At 45.3% G+C, this 17,021-nt stretch overlaps 1 protein-coding gene across 1 annotated transcript in view; it reads right to left on the bottom strand.

Moving 5' to 3' along the window:
- The window catches only part of ABCC11 (ATP binding cassette subfamily C member 11), a 70,721-nt gene that overhangs the window by 33,820 nt on the left and 19,880 nt on the right, over positions 1-17,021 (bottom strand). Inside the window, exons 7-13 of the mRNA XM_039475862.2 lie at positions 15,117-15,290; positions 14,204-14,351; positions 12,017-12,165; positions 10,593-10,700; positions 7,205-7,456; positions 4,460-4,531; positions 1,835-1,959 (exon numbers count right to left, since the gene is read on the bottom strand). Coding sequence (XP_039331796.1) covers positions 1,835-1,959; positions 4,460-4,531; positions 7,205-7,456; positions 10,593-10,700; positions 12,017-12,165; positions 14,204-14,351; positions 15,117-15,290 — 1,028 coding nt within the window. The remainder of the gene's footprint in view (positions 1-1,834; positions 1,960-4,459; positions 4,532-7,204; positions 7,457-10,592; positions 10,701-12,016; positions 12,166-14,203; positions 14,352-15,116; positions 15,291-17,021) is intronic.

Genomic DNA, 17,021 nt, shown 5'->3' with positions numbered 1-17,021 from the left:
AAAAGCAGTTCCCTTTCCCATCTTTGACCTTTATTTTTTTTCCTCAAAAGTAGCCACTATCGGCCGGCATGGTGGCTCATGCCTGTAATCCCAGTACTTTGGGAGGCAGAGGCGGGCAGATGACTTGAGGTCAGGAGTTTGAGACCAGCCTGATCAACATGACGAAACACCGTGTTTACTAAAAATACAAAACTTAGCCGGGTGTGGTGGCATGTGCCTGTAGTACCAGCTACTTAAGAGACTGAGGCAGGAGAATCACCTAAACCCAGGAGGCGGAGTTTGCAGTGAGCAAAGATTGCGCCACTGCACTCCAGCCTGGGAGACAAAGTGAGACTCCATCTCAAAAAAAAAAAAAAATACTATTGCAGTACCTTATGTATTTATTCAGAAATAATCTATTCATATATGAATGTGTGCTGCATGTACAGGTTTATAGTGTTTTAATGGCACTGTAGTATTCCATTATAAGGTTGCACCATAAATTGCTTAACCAGTGTCCTAGTGATGGACATTCAAATTGTTTCTACTCCTTTGTTCCTATGAGCAATGCAGTGTGAACATTCTTGTCCATGGGTCTTTGCTTTCATGGGTGAAAATATCTGCACATTAAATACCTAACAGTGGATTTGCTGAGTCAAAGGGTAGGTGCATTTTTATTTTAACAGATATTTCAAAACTTCTGTATGAGTTCTATCAGTCTCATAGAAGACCATAAAAAAGAGCAGTGACAAGATGAGAGCTGGGACTTGCTCTCATTGCCCTGGAGATAATCTTATGTGGCGTGGAACAGAGCAGGAGATTAGAGACAGGGACCCAAGGGCAGGGGCAGTGGGAACTGTTCGGACAAGAGCTCACAGGCTGAACGCACTAGAAGCAGAGATGGAGAAGGGAGACACACAAGAGATATGCAGGAGACAGACTTATTCACAATCAGCGACCAATTAGATGTGGAAGGAACCAGAGAAGGAGGCTTCTGGCTTCCTGGGGTGCAAGGCTTGGCTGACGCCATTAAACTGAGTTGCACAATTTGGGAAGAGAAACCAGGGGTATGAGGCTGGGCAGGCAGGATGCTCATGAGCTGGTACTGGACATGATTGTGAGGTGTCCACAGGACAACTAGACAGAGACAGCCAGTTCATACACCTCCATATCTATGCTGTTACTGGGGACAGATTGCAAAACCAAGCAAACAGTCACAGGTTAAAGTCCACCATAGCTGGAAGCATAGCTATAGCAGTCAGGACACTTTTCCTGGATCCTCCACTGAATGGGCTTCACTCATGACATCCAGGCTCATGTCTCGAGCAGGTTAACCCCAGGATTCTGGGGCAGGAAGAGGCCATAGAGGGAAAGGAGGGATGTGGACAAGACTTCAGAGATCCACGGGGCCATAGATTCAAACCCGTTTTCTCGGAGTCTCAGAACCTCAGCGCTCACATTTTTTTCCTTTTCACTTAGGGGCCAAGATTTTATGAATACAAATGAAGTTCTAATGTAGCAATTTTGGAGGGGGAGAGTGTGTTGACTATTTTGAGTCAATACAGCATAACAGTTAAGCATGAAGTGTCTGAAAGCAACTGGATTCAAATCCTGGCTCTATCACATCCCACCACCTGGGTGATTTTGGGAAAATTACTTAACCTCCTGGGACCTCAGCTGATTCATCTGGAACATGGATATGATGATATTTCTTTCACGTTGAGAAGTGAATATGGTAATGCGTGTAAGTGGAGCACACAAGTGTTAGCAGTTGTCAGATTACCATTCGAAGCTGGAGGTGCCCCCAGACCAGCCACACGCCCCAGGCTCTCCCCTTCCCCTCCCAGGAGCTTACCGGGCCTCGTCATATGGGCCTCCCATGAGGATGTTCTCCCTGACGCTCCCGCTGATGATCCAGGCCTGCTGCGGGACATAGGCCAGACTTCCCTGCACCCCCACTGAGCCCTCAAGTAAGTGCATCTGCAGCAGAATGAGTCCAGCCTCAGGACCAGGCGGGCCAAGGGCCAAGGGCCTGGTTCAGCAGGCACAGTGCCCAGGGCCCCACTGCCCTCCGGAATCTTGGGAGCTCTCCTAGGTAAAAGGAACTTTTAACATGGCCCTGCCAGGCTCACCAGTGAGTCTCAGGGGCCAGCCATGAGAACATGTGGAAGCAGCTGGAGTTAGGCCTGGCCAGGTCCTGCTTGGACTGAATCCAAGGTCTGCACTAAAGACACCCCATACTTTTGTTCCTCTTATTTGTCCCAGCCCCATTCCCTGGCTGCCAGTGCCTTCATGGTCTTCACTGTGCACACCGAAAGTTCCAGGTCATCTCTGAGCATGCCTGGGTATTATGGATTTATTATTGTTAGGTAGGATAATGTTACCATGGTTAGGTAAGTTCTTACTTTTGGGCATCATGATGAAGTATTTAGAAGGGAGTGTTAAACCTGTGTAATTTAAAGCATTCTACAAAACTATGTCTATATAGTAAGGTAAACATGCAAAAACTATCAACTGCTGCATCCAGGTGGTGAGCATCTGAATCTCTGCTGTAGTGTTCTTCCTGCTTTTCTACGTAAGTTCAAAAAAACAGGTTAAAAACAAATAGAGATGGACACTCATCCACAGCACCCCAACATGGGACCTCATTTCCTTTCTCTTTTGTACCCCAAAAGGTTTACTTCTGGTTTGGAGCCAGGCTTTAACAAAAAGAACAAAACTTTAAAATGCCATCTCTGTGTTTCCCTTTATTAGAAGGAAAGTGACAGGCTCATTTGCATAGGAAACTGACAAACCACTGGCCCGGTAGGGAGGTGGCCTTGCCTGGAGGCTGCTGGGCAATGCTGCCGTGATGTAGAACAGCGTTCCGACCTCAGGTGGACCTGGGACTCAGCACTGGCTCACCCCTTACCTGCTGCATGACCTTGGACGAGTCACCTCTCTGAACCTCATGTACTCATCTGTAAATGGGTCATCGTGAGTGTGCCTTTGTTAAGAGAGGTTACTGGAAAGCTCTTTGCACAGGACTTGGCATATAAGTAATGAAGCTAGTCTTACTTTTTTCTTTTTTTTTTTAATGGAGTCTTTCTTCCTTGCAGTTGCAAAGAAACTGGAGAAAGACCATCCCACATGCAGCACAGCTGATGTGTAGGAGAGAGCTGGTGTTGGTAACATAACGGAATCCCAAAGAGGGAAAGAGTTTGGCCATGTTCATTTGGGGGAAGGAGCTGAGGGAAAAGCCGAATATAGGAAGGAAAACTCTCCCGACGATGTGGAAGAAGGGACAATGGGCAGAAGAAGAAGGGGAAGAGATGGCAGCCCAGGAGGGAGTGAGGCTGGGGCTCCTTGGGGAAGGGCTGGTGTGAGATGCCTGTGAGAACGTGACCAAAAGTGCATAGCAGGTTTCACGGGTATTTTTAGTGATCATTATGAGGTGTGCAGTGTTACCCCAAAGGATCTGGGAATGGATTTGGGGTTTTTTTTTAAAACTGAAGAAATGGCCAGGCGTGATGGCTAATGCCTGTAATCCCAGCACTTTGGGAGGCTGAGTCAGGTGGATCACTTGAGGACAGGATTTTGAGACCAACCTGGCCAACATGGTGAAACCCCGTCTCTACCAAAAAATACAAAAATTAGCTGGGCTTGATGGTGCATGCCTATAGTCTCAGCTACTCAGGAGGCTGAGGCACAAGAATCACGTGAACCCTGGAGGTGGAGGTTGCAATGAGCTGAGACTGTGCCATTGTACTCCAGCCTGGGCGACAGAGTGAGACTCTGTGTCAAAAAGGAGAACAGAGGAGAGGAGAGGAGAGGAGAGGAACTGGAGAAAAGGTGTGTGAGCCACATGTCTACATGGCAGCAGACTTCAAACTCGTATACAGGGGATGGATTGCGGGGGGGGGGGGTTCAAATCTCAAGGGCAAGGGCACCCGGCAGGCATGTTTACCCCCCCGCTGGGGTACAAGTTAGACTGCTCCATCCCATCCAGCAGGCCTCCTCTCCCCAGCTTTCCTTCCTTCTCCCTGTTCCTCCTCCTTCATTTCTCTTCCGATGTCATCCTAAAAGGCACATTCTCCCACTCCTCAATGGTGTAAGTTTGGCTTTATGAAATGACTTTTACACTCCTTTTTTACAGGAACCACTGCAACAGGGTATTGTAGTGTGGGAGAGAGGTTGGACTTGACTCCCTGTGAAGTAAATTTTATGATCATATTAACTTTGAGTCGCCCTGTATCCTCACAGAGCCTGGTTGAGGACGGGTCTCCAGGTGACATAAGAGGCAGCTCGCACCAGGAGTACTGCCGCAGGGTGAGGAGAAAGGGCGACCTTGATCAGGCACCTCCCACACAGGGCAAGCACAACCTACTTGCTCAGACCCCTGTGAGGAAGAAAGCAGCTGGGGGCCCTACCCGGGGAACTGGAGCTTGAGAGGCCCTGGACTGTCTGCAGATGGACACGTATGTGGCCACAGGTTACTTACCTCACCCAGAATGGCTGACAACAGGCTGCTCTTGCCACTCCCCGTGGTGCCACAGACCCCTAATATCATCCCCTGCAAGCCAAGGAGGACACACAAGTGTTGGGATAGCACAGCCCTGGCACACCCACCTGCTTGACTGTTTAGAACCCAAATCAACACACAGAAAACAAAATAACCACACACAACCCAAGACTCCTCAGACAAGCAAAGCTCCAGAGGAGCTTTGCATTCAGTCCTTGGAGGCAGGAGGGGCACCTCAAGAGGAAGAAGGTCATATGGGAATGGCAGAGGGGAACTCAGGGGTAGGTGGCAAGAACCCTGAATTCCAGATTGGTGTCTATTCTATGCAACAATCCTGGGAAAGCCACTTAGACTTTCTGAGCCTCAGTTTCTCCATCTGTGAAATGGGAATAAAGAAGCCAGACTCACAGAATTCATGCATGCATGCATTCATTCATTTATTCAAACATCCATTCGTCCGTCAAATAGTGATCTGAGTTTCCTCTGTGGACTCAGTAACGAACAAAAGACCTCACATCGAGCTTAAAATGTAAGCTGGGGGTGGGGGGAGACAGACTACATAAATAAATCAATATCGGATGGTGATAAGTGATGCAAGTAAAATGAAATTGGCTCTTATGACAGAGAGTTGGGGGTTGAAGCAATTTTAGATGAGTCAGCCAGGGAAGGCTTCTACAGAGCAAGTGTCACAGCTGCCCAAGGGCTGTAAGAACTCTGGTGGGGAAGAGGTCAGAGGTACAGGTAGGGATTTGGAGGAACCTGGGCTCTAAGGGCAGTGGAAAGTCACTGAAGGGTTTAAGGAGAGTGACTTGAATTGGTTTATGTTTTAGAAAGATCCCTCTGCCATGAACCAGTTTCATGGAAGACAATTTTTCTACAAAACAGGGATGGTGGGGGATTGGTTCCAGGATGAAACTGTTTCACCTCGGACCATCAAGCAAGATTCTCATAAGGAGCATGCAACCTGGATCCTTCACATGCACACTTCACAATAAGGTTCACGCTCCCACGAGCATCTAATGCTGCTGCTGATCTGACAGAAAGCGGAGCTCAGGTGGTGATGCTCACTGACGTGCCGCTCATCTCCTGCTGTGCAGCAGGCTGAGGACCAGAGAGGGTCTGCAGTCCAGGTGTTGGGGACCCCTGTTATAATGGATTTTGGAGGCTCAGAGAGACAGTGGGCGGGAGTTGGCTGAGAGATACAAACTACCTATTGGGTACAATGCACACTATCAGGTGATAGGTCCACTAAAATGTCGACTTCACCACTATATAAGTCATCGTCTAACCAAAACCCACTTGTACCCCAAAAGCTATTAAAATTAAAAATACATATTAATTATTTTAAAAAGGAAAACTGGCTGGGCACGGTGGCTCATGCCTGTAATCCCAGCACTTTGAGAGGCCGAGGCGGATGGATCACGACATGAGGAGTTCAAGACCAGCCTGGCCAAGATGGTGAAACCCTGTCTCTACTAAAAATACAAAAAAATTAGCCAGGCATACTGGCACATGCCTGCAATACCAGCTACCCAGGAGGCTGAGACAGAGAATCTCATGAACCCAGGAGGCAGAGGTTGCAGTGAACCGAGATCGCGCCACTGCACTCCAGCCTGGGTGAAAGAGCAAGACTCCATCTCAAATAAAAATAATAATAAAAAAGAAAAATCCTTCTGTCTGTTGCATGGTAGAAGGCTCATAAAAGAAGGCACATATGGGAACAGAGAGGTGGATGAGGAAGTTCTGGGAGTGGCGTGACAGCAGCAGGGATAGGGCAGTGGAGGGGCAATGGTGAGGGCAGTGGGTTCAGGGCAGATGTGGAAGTCAAACTGATGGATTGGATTCAAGGGAAGGAAGGAAAGGAATCAAGTGTGACTTCCAGGTCCTCGACCATCGGAAGGATGATGATACCATCTCCCAGGAGAAGGAAGATTTGGGGAACTCATCAAAGGGGGTGAGTATCAAAACCTTGTTTCATTTTAAATGCTTGATGGACATTTAAGAGGGATATTAAATAGGCAATTGAGTCTGTAGCCCAGAAAAGACTTCGAGGCTAGAGATAATGGCACAGAGATAGAACTCAAAGCCATAGGACTAGAGATGATTACCAAGGAAGAAAGTATAAATAGATAAGAGACAGCAGATGTTAGATATTAACACCTATTACCCCTAGATATGATTTGTAGACATTTGTCATTATATAGAGATCAATATCTATATCTATTCTGTATCAATTATTATTAGATATCAATATCTACATTAACAGATAACAGAGAAGAAAAGAGGAGTGGCAAACAGGAGACAGGAGAAAGCTAATCTTTGTAAACATTAGACAGAGAAAGAGCCAGATAAGGTAAGGTCACAGAATAACCCAATTCAAACATAGGATAGTGCTTGGCACATATGAGGAATATAATAAATGTCAGCTTGGTCTCCTTCCCTTTCTCCTTTCTGTGTCCTTGGTCCTTCCAAGGAACAGCACACAGTACTTTCATATTATTTTGGGTCTTACCTAAGCCAAAAATATTTAGATGATAGATTAATTCACACTAGAGAATGAAAGACATCCTGTATTTGCCCTCCATGAAAATTTGAATTTTAAAGGGAGAGATCTTGGAGAGGGCAGTTTTTAACCAAGGAAATGCTGGGGCACCCAGACAAGTTCCCAGCTTAGGCCCTGAGAGTCTGGCAGCCAGCCTGCCTGCATGGCCTGGACCAGGCTACCTTGGACACTACCAGGTTGATCTTGTGCAACTCTGGGCCCAGGCTGTTCCATTTCTCCTCTGGCCCAAGGGCATCTCTAGGCCTGGTCATCCCCTCAGAAGCATGTCCATTTCTCTCCAACTCAAATGCCCCATTGACGATCCCAGGGCAGGTCTGTCGCCACGACAAGGTGGCCTCCTCCAAGACCAGAGCTTTGCTGGGGTCTTGTAATGTCTGGACATAGAAAACAGGGCTCTCCTGGAGGAAGAACTTCTGTAAAGACAAAAATAAATGGAGGGAGGAGGAATACAGTTCTTTAGTTCAGCAGGAATATGTTCCCAGCTTTACAAGCCTGCCAGTTGGTATGGTTTTGTGAATTTCAAATAAGCAGTAAGTTTGTAGTTTCCTAACCAACAGTTAGGAAAGGCCAGTTACTGCTGGTGAAAATTCTAGATCAGTGTTTTCCAAATTTCAGACCACCAGGCCACTCCTCCATATTTGCAAGCACTGCACTATCAACCGCAACTCTGCGCTCAGGGGGTTGACTAAGGCCTAACCTACAGTAGCCTCATCCCAAGTGATGATAGCCACTGTCTCATAGGACTGAGGTTTTTCTAATTGAATTCTATTTATTTAATTATTTTTCATTTATTTATTTTTGAGATGGAGTCTTTCTTGCTCTGTCACCCAGGCTGGAGAGCAATGGCATGATCTTGGCTCACTGCAACCTCCACCTCCCGGGTTGAAGCAATTCGTCTGCCTCAGTCTCCCAAGCAGCTGCGATTATAGGCACCCACCAATATGCTAATTTTTGCATTTTTAGTAGAGATGGGGTTTCACCATGTTAGTCAGGCTGGTCTCGAACTCCTGATCTCAGATGATCTGCCTGCCTCAGCTTCCCAAAGTGCTGGGATTATAGGCATGAGCCACTGTGCCGGCCTAATTAAATTATATTGGACTGGACATAATGGCTCATGTCTGAAATCTTAGCACTTTGGGAGGCCAAGTTGGGGGGGGTTTAAGATCAGCCTGGGAAACATAGTGAGACTTTCCTCTCTTAAAAAAAAATTCTAGTTGGCTGGGTGTAGTAGCTCACACCTGTAATCCTAGTACTTTGGGAGGCTGAGGCAGGTGGATTGCCTGAGTTTAGGAGTCGGAGACCAGCCTGGGCAACATGGTGAAACCCTGTCTCTACTAAAATACAAAAAATTCACCAGGTGTAGCAGCATGTGCCTGTAGTCCCAGCTACTTGGGAGGCTGAGGCAGGAGAACTGCTAGAACTCAGGAGTGGGAGGTTGCAGTGAGCTGAGATCATGCCACTGCACTGCAGCCTGGGCAACACAGTGAGACTCCATCTCTAAAGAAAAAAAAATCTACTTATAGCTATTGAAAATGAAAAGCTCTGCTGTGTCCCACACTGGGGAAAGGTCATTTGGGGTCATACATTTCAAAAGGTGACCATCAGCAGGTCACTTCTCTCTGCATCTCCAGCTCCCTGTCTATAAAGCACAAGGGTTGAACTACATAAATTCTAGCAATTAAAAGAATGGGAGGGGAGTATGATCCCACCGAAGTCAGGTTACATTCACAAATCCCTACCTGGAGATATGCTTAAAAGATCTAGAAGGGTGCTTACTGACATTTTGGACTCTTACCTATCCTCCTGAGCCCAGATTGCGGCTTCCTCATCGCTGCCCCCTCCACAGATGAAAACAGGCAAAGAAGGGGAAAATAGATGGGAGAACCCAGTGCCGCCATTGGAAGAAAGGCAGCCGCAGGAGCCCTTTCACAGCTGCTGACAAGTCAGGGAAGCACACTGGGCCAGTGATAAGCACAGCACTATCTATGTCACTCAGACCAGCCAAGTTCATTGCAGCCTCAGGGCTTTCACACTTGTTTTCTCTGCTTGGTCATCATCACTCAGCTCCAAAGTCACCTTCACAGGGGCCTTCCCAACCAGGCTCTTCCCAGGAGCCCCCAGCCCTCCCAGCATACTCCTTACAACAAGTATGTCCAATCCTTTGGCTTCTCTGGGCCACGCTGAAAGAAGAATTGTCTTGGGCCACGCGGAAAATACACTAACACCAACAACAGCTGATGAGAAAAAAGAAACTGCAAAACCAAATCTCCTAATGTTTTAAGAAAGTTCACAAATTTGTGTTGGGCCACATTCAAAGCCATACTGGGCTGCATGTGAGCTGCAGGTTAGACAAACTTGCTCTAGAACATTACATTGTTTTATTGGCATCATGGCTCTTCAGGTGATCTGATCTAATCCTCTTTGATCATTCATTTACTTGTTAGTTGTCTGCTTCCAATAAAAAAATCATAACAGAACTCCCTGACAGCAGAGACCCCTGTTCAATGCAGTATTCTCAGTGCCTGGCTTGTAGTAAAAGCTCAATAAATATTTTTTGCATTAATGAATGAATGAGTGATATAGGTCATGGACTGCATGTACATAAAAGCGGAATGACTACAAAATGACCTTTTTTCTGAGATGGAGTCTCACTCTGTCACCCAGGCTGGAGTGCAGTGGCGTGATCTCAGCTCACTGCAACCTCTGCCTCCCAGGTTCAAGCAATTCCCTGCCTCAGCCTACCAAGTAGCTGGGATTACAAGTGCCTGCCACTATGCCTGGCTAATTTTTTGTAGAGACAGGGTTTCACCATGCTAGCCAGGCTGGTCTCGAACTCCTGACCTCAGGTGATCTGCCTGCCTCGGCCTCCCAAAGTGCTGGGATTACAGGTGTGAGCCACAGCACCTGGCCACAAAATGACATTTAAACATTGATTTATATTAGGGCTTTCAAACTTAGATGCCAGCTATGTACATAAGTGAAGTGGACCATTCCACTAAGATGATAAATAGTAAGTAAAATGCAGCTTCAGGGCTGGAGGTACAATAGTGTATGGTAGACACTGCAGCAAACTTAAGCTAAATGCCTCCATCTAAACAGGGAAGCTGTCACCTCAGCTCCAGCTCCCTGTGGCCATGGGATAATGTCGTCCAGGGCCACCAGATCTTCTAATCACTCAAGAGAATTCAAAAATCTGTGTTTTCACATAAAATGTTCATGGTTTTTCAATGTAAGCAACACCTATGGTGTTTTTCTAAAACAAAATTATCAGGGTAACTCTATGCAAACCTGGATAAAGTCTGTAGAGCATCTGTCTGAGACCTGGTTTGGACACAGTATCCTAAGATCTCCTTGGGGACTGAGACCTGACCCAATTCGTCTGTCTTCTCAGGCCCCACATCAGCCTGGACATAGGAGGTCACTGAGTTAGCCAACCCCTCTCTCGACCTAGGCCTTGGCCGGGAGACATGTTTGGGAGGAACATCACGGGGGCTGAAGGCAGAGGAGCGTCCAAGGAGGGGACCTACAGCCAGTCCCCTGACCACCTACCTTGAACCTCTTCACCGCAGACTTGGAATTCGTGAGGCCTTTGACTGCAAAGGGCACAAAGAACATTGACACCCGAAGGGTATTCAGGGAGGCCACCGTGGTGAAGGCCTGGGTAAGAAGGGGAGGGGGCAGTGAGGGTCGTGGTCCTTCCTGCTTCCTCCATTCCCTGGCACCCGCACCCCTGAGCTGCATTCTCAGCTTCCAACAAGCAGTTCCTTCATCCAACAGAGGCTAAACTAGTATTGGGGGGAGACTGGAAAAAGCTGGGAAAAGAGCACTCTTCTTGGAGTCTTAGAGTTGAAGGCCTAGTCCCTGTTGCAGCTTAGCCACTCACACCTGTAGCTTTGGGCAGGTCACCCCTACCACAGCCCAGTTTCCCCAATGGCACAGTGAGAAAAATCATAAAGTGTGTACAGGAATAGAGTTTGGGAAAGGCCAAGAAAACTCATGGGGGTGAACATTACTTCCTTTCAATGTAGCTTGGTGCTATTCTTGCTGTCAAGGTCCTGTTTCTTCTTCTTTGCCTTAGATGTTCGTTTTCTCCTTACATTCAACATCTTCTTACCCTTCATGCCTAACTCATGCTGCACTGTGACTAGAGCAAAACACCTTAGGCTCTCAGGACCTCAGAAGGTACCCTCCTGGAGGTGCCATAATAACCTTCCAACCCATGCCCATCTCTCCTCCTTTCTTCTTCTGGCTTCATCCAAAAGTGAACTCCAATGGAGCAGGAATGCCTTGGTCTAGACCTGCCTGGTGTTATCTCAGTGCCTCAAGTCCCTCTGAAAGTATTCCTTCTATGCCCCCCCCGCCAATGCCCTCAGACTTCTGGGAGGTGTTTCCCTAGTGCATGCCTGAGCCAAGCAGAGGGGTCAGCCATCTGAGGCACACACCACCCCTTGGCTGCAGACTCTCAAGTTCTTCCCTTCTTGCTCTGGGTGCAGCCTCCTGGCCTCCCCAGCCATATTACCACCCCTCCAAGAGCAGCGCACTGTCTTATTCTGCACAAAGAGCTGGGATTCCTAATCCTGAAACGCAGCTGCCACTTCTAAGGGCCAGGTTTAGACCATGAAGGGAAATACCAAAGAAGCTATACCTCTGTATTTAAAGTGCATTTCCAGGGCCTTTATTAGGGGATTAGAGGAACTTTTTAACTTCAAGGTGTAATTCTAATTATCAGAATTTTAACTATAGGTACCACCTCCCCATAACCTGACGGTTCTGCCATCCGGCCCACTTACAGGGCTATCTGAGATGTCACTTTCTCAGATGGGTTGAGATGGAAGACAGTGCCATTCCCTACTCTGGAACATATAGTGTCTATTTGCAAAGCCTTCAGACCTTTGAGGGGCATGGGCTAAAAAAGGACACATGAAAAAGCTCGCGACCATGATGGGGAGAAAACAAAGCACCCCAACCCTTACCATTGATGCTGTGAGTTTCAACTTTAAGAATGTGTGGACGAGAATCATGATCGTTGTGGACAGTGTCGGGGTGACCAACATGATTATAGTGGTTAGGCTCTGGAAAAGCCCACACTTCTCCATTAGTTTCCTTTCCTTCTTTCTTAGGTCTGGGAAATAAAAAAGAAATACCAAAATGCCCATCAATGATAGACTGGGTAAAGAAAATGTGGCACATATACACCATGGAATACTATGCAGTCATAAAAAAGGATGAGTTCGTGTCCTTTGCAGGGACATGGATGAAGCTAGAAACCATCATTCTCAGCAAACTGACACAGGAACAGAAAATCAAACACCACATGTTCTCACTCATAGGTGGGTGTTGAACAATGAAAATACATGGACACGGGGAGGGGAACATCACACACTGGGGTCTGTTGGCGGACAGGGGGCTAGGGGAGGGATGGTGGGGAGTGGGGAGGTTAGGGAGGGATAACACTGGGAGAAATGCCTGATGTAGGTGTCAGGGGGATGGAGGCAGCAAACCACCATGGTATGTGTGTACCTATGCAACAGTCCTGCATGATCTGCACATGTACCTCAGAACTTAAAGCATAATAAAAAATAAAAATAAAAATAAACACTAATAATTCCTCATTTACCATGTTATGAATCCCTAAATGCAAGAATGTGAAGTTTCACTCATGCATTCGCACCTGTGTTTCTAATGCTTTGGTAATTTAAACCAACACTGCACTGCAGAATTGCAGAAGGAATGAAGTTTGTTCTACTTCCATCTAGATAAAGAAAATCTAAACAATTTTAGAAGTCAATCAAACATAACAAGGTTAAAGGTATCTTTCCTGGAGAATTGACTCGATGGTGTTCATGCATTTTTAAAAATAGAAAAAAAATATTTCTTTTGGAACTGCTGAATCTGATCAAAATGTGTGAGCAATGACAACTTATCATTGATTATTATTGATTGCCACATTTGCTCTGGTTGAAGAATAAAAGTCTGCTTTATATACTCTGATAATCACATTGAATTTACAGAAATACTCAATTTATTTTACAGAAAATGTATATGTTAGAACACAGACTTACTGGCAAAATGAAAAGTAGCAAAATAAGATGAGACCAAGGAAGTTGGTTTTCTATGGTTCTCTAACACCTACCATTTCCATTAAAAGCCTAGAAATACTTCATTGAAAAATTACTACATTAGCTGCTCATGGTGGCGCGTGCCTGTAATCCTAGCTGCTCAGGAAGCTGAGGCAGGAGAATTGCCTGAACCCAGGAGGCGGAGGTTGCAGTGAGTCAAGATCGTGCCACTGCACTCCAGCCTGGGTAACAAGAGCGAAACTCCGTCTCAAAAAAAAAAAAAAAAAAAGAAAAAGAAAAATTACTACAAGAGGAGAAGAAATATACTAAGAAAGATGATAGGGAAAACAATTTACCAAAGGATTAACATTGACAGACAAATATCAGGCTCTTGAATTCATATTGAGATAATGTGCCAAGTCATGTAGAATAAAAATATTACATATTTAACAACAAAAAACACTTCAGAACAGGCAAAAATATTGATTGACAAAATGTAATAATTCAGAAGAATTTAATTAAATGTTTTAATTTAAGAGAAGAGTCTGTAATCCCAGCACTTTGGGAGGCTGAGGCGGGTGGATCACGAGGTCAAGAGATTGAGACCATCCTGGCCAACATGGTAAAACCCCTTCTCTACTAAAGAAAAAATACAAAAATTAGCTAGGCATGGTGGTGCACGCCTGTAGTCCCAGCTACTCGGGAGGCTGAGGCAGGATTATTGCTTCAACCCCGGGAGGTGGAGGTTGCAGTGAGCCGAGATCGCGCTACTGCACTCCAGCCTGGTGATAGAGTAAGACTCTGTCTCAAAAAAAAAAAAAGAGAGAGGAAAAAATAATGTGTATTGCATAATATGGTTTACTTTTTCTCTTTCAGTGCACATGTTCTGTTTATTTGGAAATAGTTTAGCTATTTTACAAATTGACAATAAAGGCTTGCTCAAGAGGAAGGAAAAAAGAAATACACCAAAGATAACCACAAGAACATTCTCCAAAGAGCACAGCATCATCCACAAAGTATCAAAAAATCCCCAAGAGGTGAGAGGGGCATGGCTCACTGTGACATCACCAGGTTCAGAGCGGAAAGTCAGATTTTCCATACCTTCAATTATTTTTGCAAATGGTTTCTCCCATGTGTACATTTTAATCATCTTAATGCAAGTGAGAACTTCACTGGTCACACGGATGCGCTGGTCACTGACCTCAGATGTGTGATGCTGAGTCTTCAAAGACAGGTGAGTCATGAATGCCTGGAGTCAGGATACAGCAAGTTTGGAATTCAAGGGCTTCCTTTGACAAGGGCAGGAGAGTTCAGCCTGGCATAAGTAGGGCAACTGGGTGTATTTCCAAAGAGAGATTTTCCAATCGAAGTTCTCCAGGCCACCATGCCTTAGAGCATCCCAGGGGCCTTTCTCTCCTGAGCCCCAAGCCAGGCTGTGGCTACTTAGGCAGAAACTAAACCGAAATGCTTTCTCTGTCTTCTGGAACCCTAAACCCTCTAATAATTAAAATCACCTTTCAATCAGAGTGACCACACTCAGGAAAATACTTGATTTCAATAATTCAGAGAACACATAATCCAAGAGTCATTTCTGTTTTGCTCAATTTTATTTCACCTGAATCTTTGGTAACAAATGTGCTTCCCATTCCCCATTATATTGTGCTCAGACAAATGTTAAATGCTGGCTGCATTGTTACATCAGCACATTCTGGGTAGAAGAGACAGAACAAATATCTTGCACAGAGATTATCTACAAAGGAAAGTTGGTGAAGCAGATAATCTCCCATAGAAAGCTACGAGGTAGACTTTGCACATCATATTCACCTCTTATTTACTTATTAACCAAATATTGTGGCCAGAGAATAGTTTGAGTTAGGGATTAGAGCTGAATCTTAACCACAACAGATTGAACGGTCAACAGGCATCAACATTCTTACTCAAGAGTGATCCCAGATTCCAGAGCCCTGGGACTTCTGTGGCCCACCATCAAATGGGTGACAAAGAAAGACATTACCTCCAGTGGGAAAACCAGGAGATAGCAGAAAGTGGCTATAAGTGCAGTCTGTCCAATAATGAGGTAGGAAGAAATGCTGGAGATGATCAGGGAGAAGCAGGCCAGCAGTAACAGGGGGCAATAGTATACCCCTTCAAACAGGTAGTTCAAGTCACTTGTGAAGAAGCTGATGGCCTGCAAGACAGGAATTCCACAGGCACAGGTGTCACCTCCCTGGATACCCAGAAAGGGTGGCAGGTGGCCTCTCCACACCCTCTCCTAGAAGGAAGGCTTGAGAGGCAGGAAGGAAGAGTAGAGACAGACACCCCAGGTTCACAGTTCTCTTCTGTCTGGCTGTGTGACCCTCAAAAAGTTACTTTCCATTCTCAGCCTCAGTCTCTCCATCTGTAAAGCCAGAATAATTATACTTACTTTTTACAGGCTGTGTGAGATTTCAATGAAATAGACAGTATCTGCACACATAGAATGTGCTCAATAAAAGGGATATTTTACTACAATTAAAACTACTACTATTACTACTGCTATTGACACCATGCCCGAAAGAGTTAAAGAAACCAGTAACTAACAGAAATTCTTGAGTTTGTAGGATAGCAGTTACAAAAAGAAACAACTTGCTTTAAGTCCCTATGCTTGTAAGATAACAGAACTGGCTAAAACAGAAGGAACCAGTATGGCTAACTACAGTCTGTGCAGAACCAGCTTACTAATGTCACAGCCTAAATTTCCACCATGTTTCATACTAACTTCCCCTGAATTTACAAATGGGACCCATGAAGAGACGTGAAGAGATCACCGCATACGTGCAAGGACTTTTCAGACCCCTTCCCCTCTAATTCCACCAATCACCTACTAATCTCAGAATCCACCCCTTAAACCTTTCCTAATAAAATTACTGTCTTAAAGCCAGCACAAGGAGACAGATCTGGGCTGGACTCCTGTTTCCTTGTGAGTCAACTTGCAATAAAAAGCTTTGCTTTTCTCAAAAACCCAGTGTCAAAGTATTGGCTTCTAGCCCATTGGGCAGTGAGCCCCTTTTGCTTGGTAACACTACTAATATCTATATTCCAGAGAATTGCTTCTATTCTTCATTTGATTTTATTCATTCTACTACTAATAATAATATTAATTAATTTTTCTCCTTTCTCTTCTTTTTTACTATGGATTCTTCTGCCTACTTTCCTCCTCCCACATATATTGCCTGGATTAACACTATATAAAAAGTAACATTTGGCTGGGCATGGGGAGGCCAAGTTGGGTGGTTCACTTGGGCCCAGGAGTTTGAGACCAGCCTGAACAACATTGCCAAACCTCATCGCTACAAAAAGTAGGAAAATTAGCTGGGCATGATGGCACATGCCTGTAGTCCCAACTACTCAGGAGGCAGAGGCTGGAGGATCACTTGAGCCAGGGAGATCAAGGTTGCAATGAGCTGTAATCATGCCACTGCACTCCAGTCTGAGCAAGAGAGTGACTCAGTCTCAAAGCAAAAACAAAAACACGAAAACTTACATTCCAAATCAGAAAACCTTTAAAGAACAATTCATTAATGTTGTCTAGAATCCCTTACAAAGTGATTTGCTTTTAACTTTCACCTAAACTCTTTTCAGTTTCCAGAACAAGCCCTAGTGGGAGACTTTAAAACTTTTAAAAGTACATTAGGGAGAGTAAATTGGTTTAGCCACCGTGAAGGACAATTTTAAAGTATCTTTTAAAGTTAACAATTGCACAAAACTCTACGATCTGGTGATTTCACTTTTCTGTTGAGAAACAGTCACATGTGTTAGATGAAACACATAAAAGGATGTTCATTACAACATTGCCTACACCAGCCATATGCTGGAAACATTCAAGAAGTCATTGGGAAAGGATTAAAGAAGTTCACCCCAGGCTGTGCAAAGTGGCTCA

The sequence above is a fragment of the Saimiri boliviensis genome, chromosome 1 (assembly GCF_048565385.1).
Source record: "Saimiri boliviensis isolate mSaiBol1 chromosome 1, mSaiBol1.pri, whole genome shotgun sequence".
Classification (NCBI taxonomy): Eukaryota; Metazoa; Chordata; class Mammalia; order Primates; family Cebidae; genus Saimiri; species Saimiri boliviensis.
The sequence above is the reverse complement of the archived record's forward strand: the minus strand, read 5'-3'. Positions and strand labels throughout refer to the sequence as shown.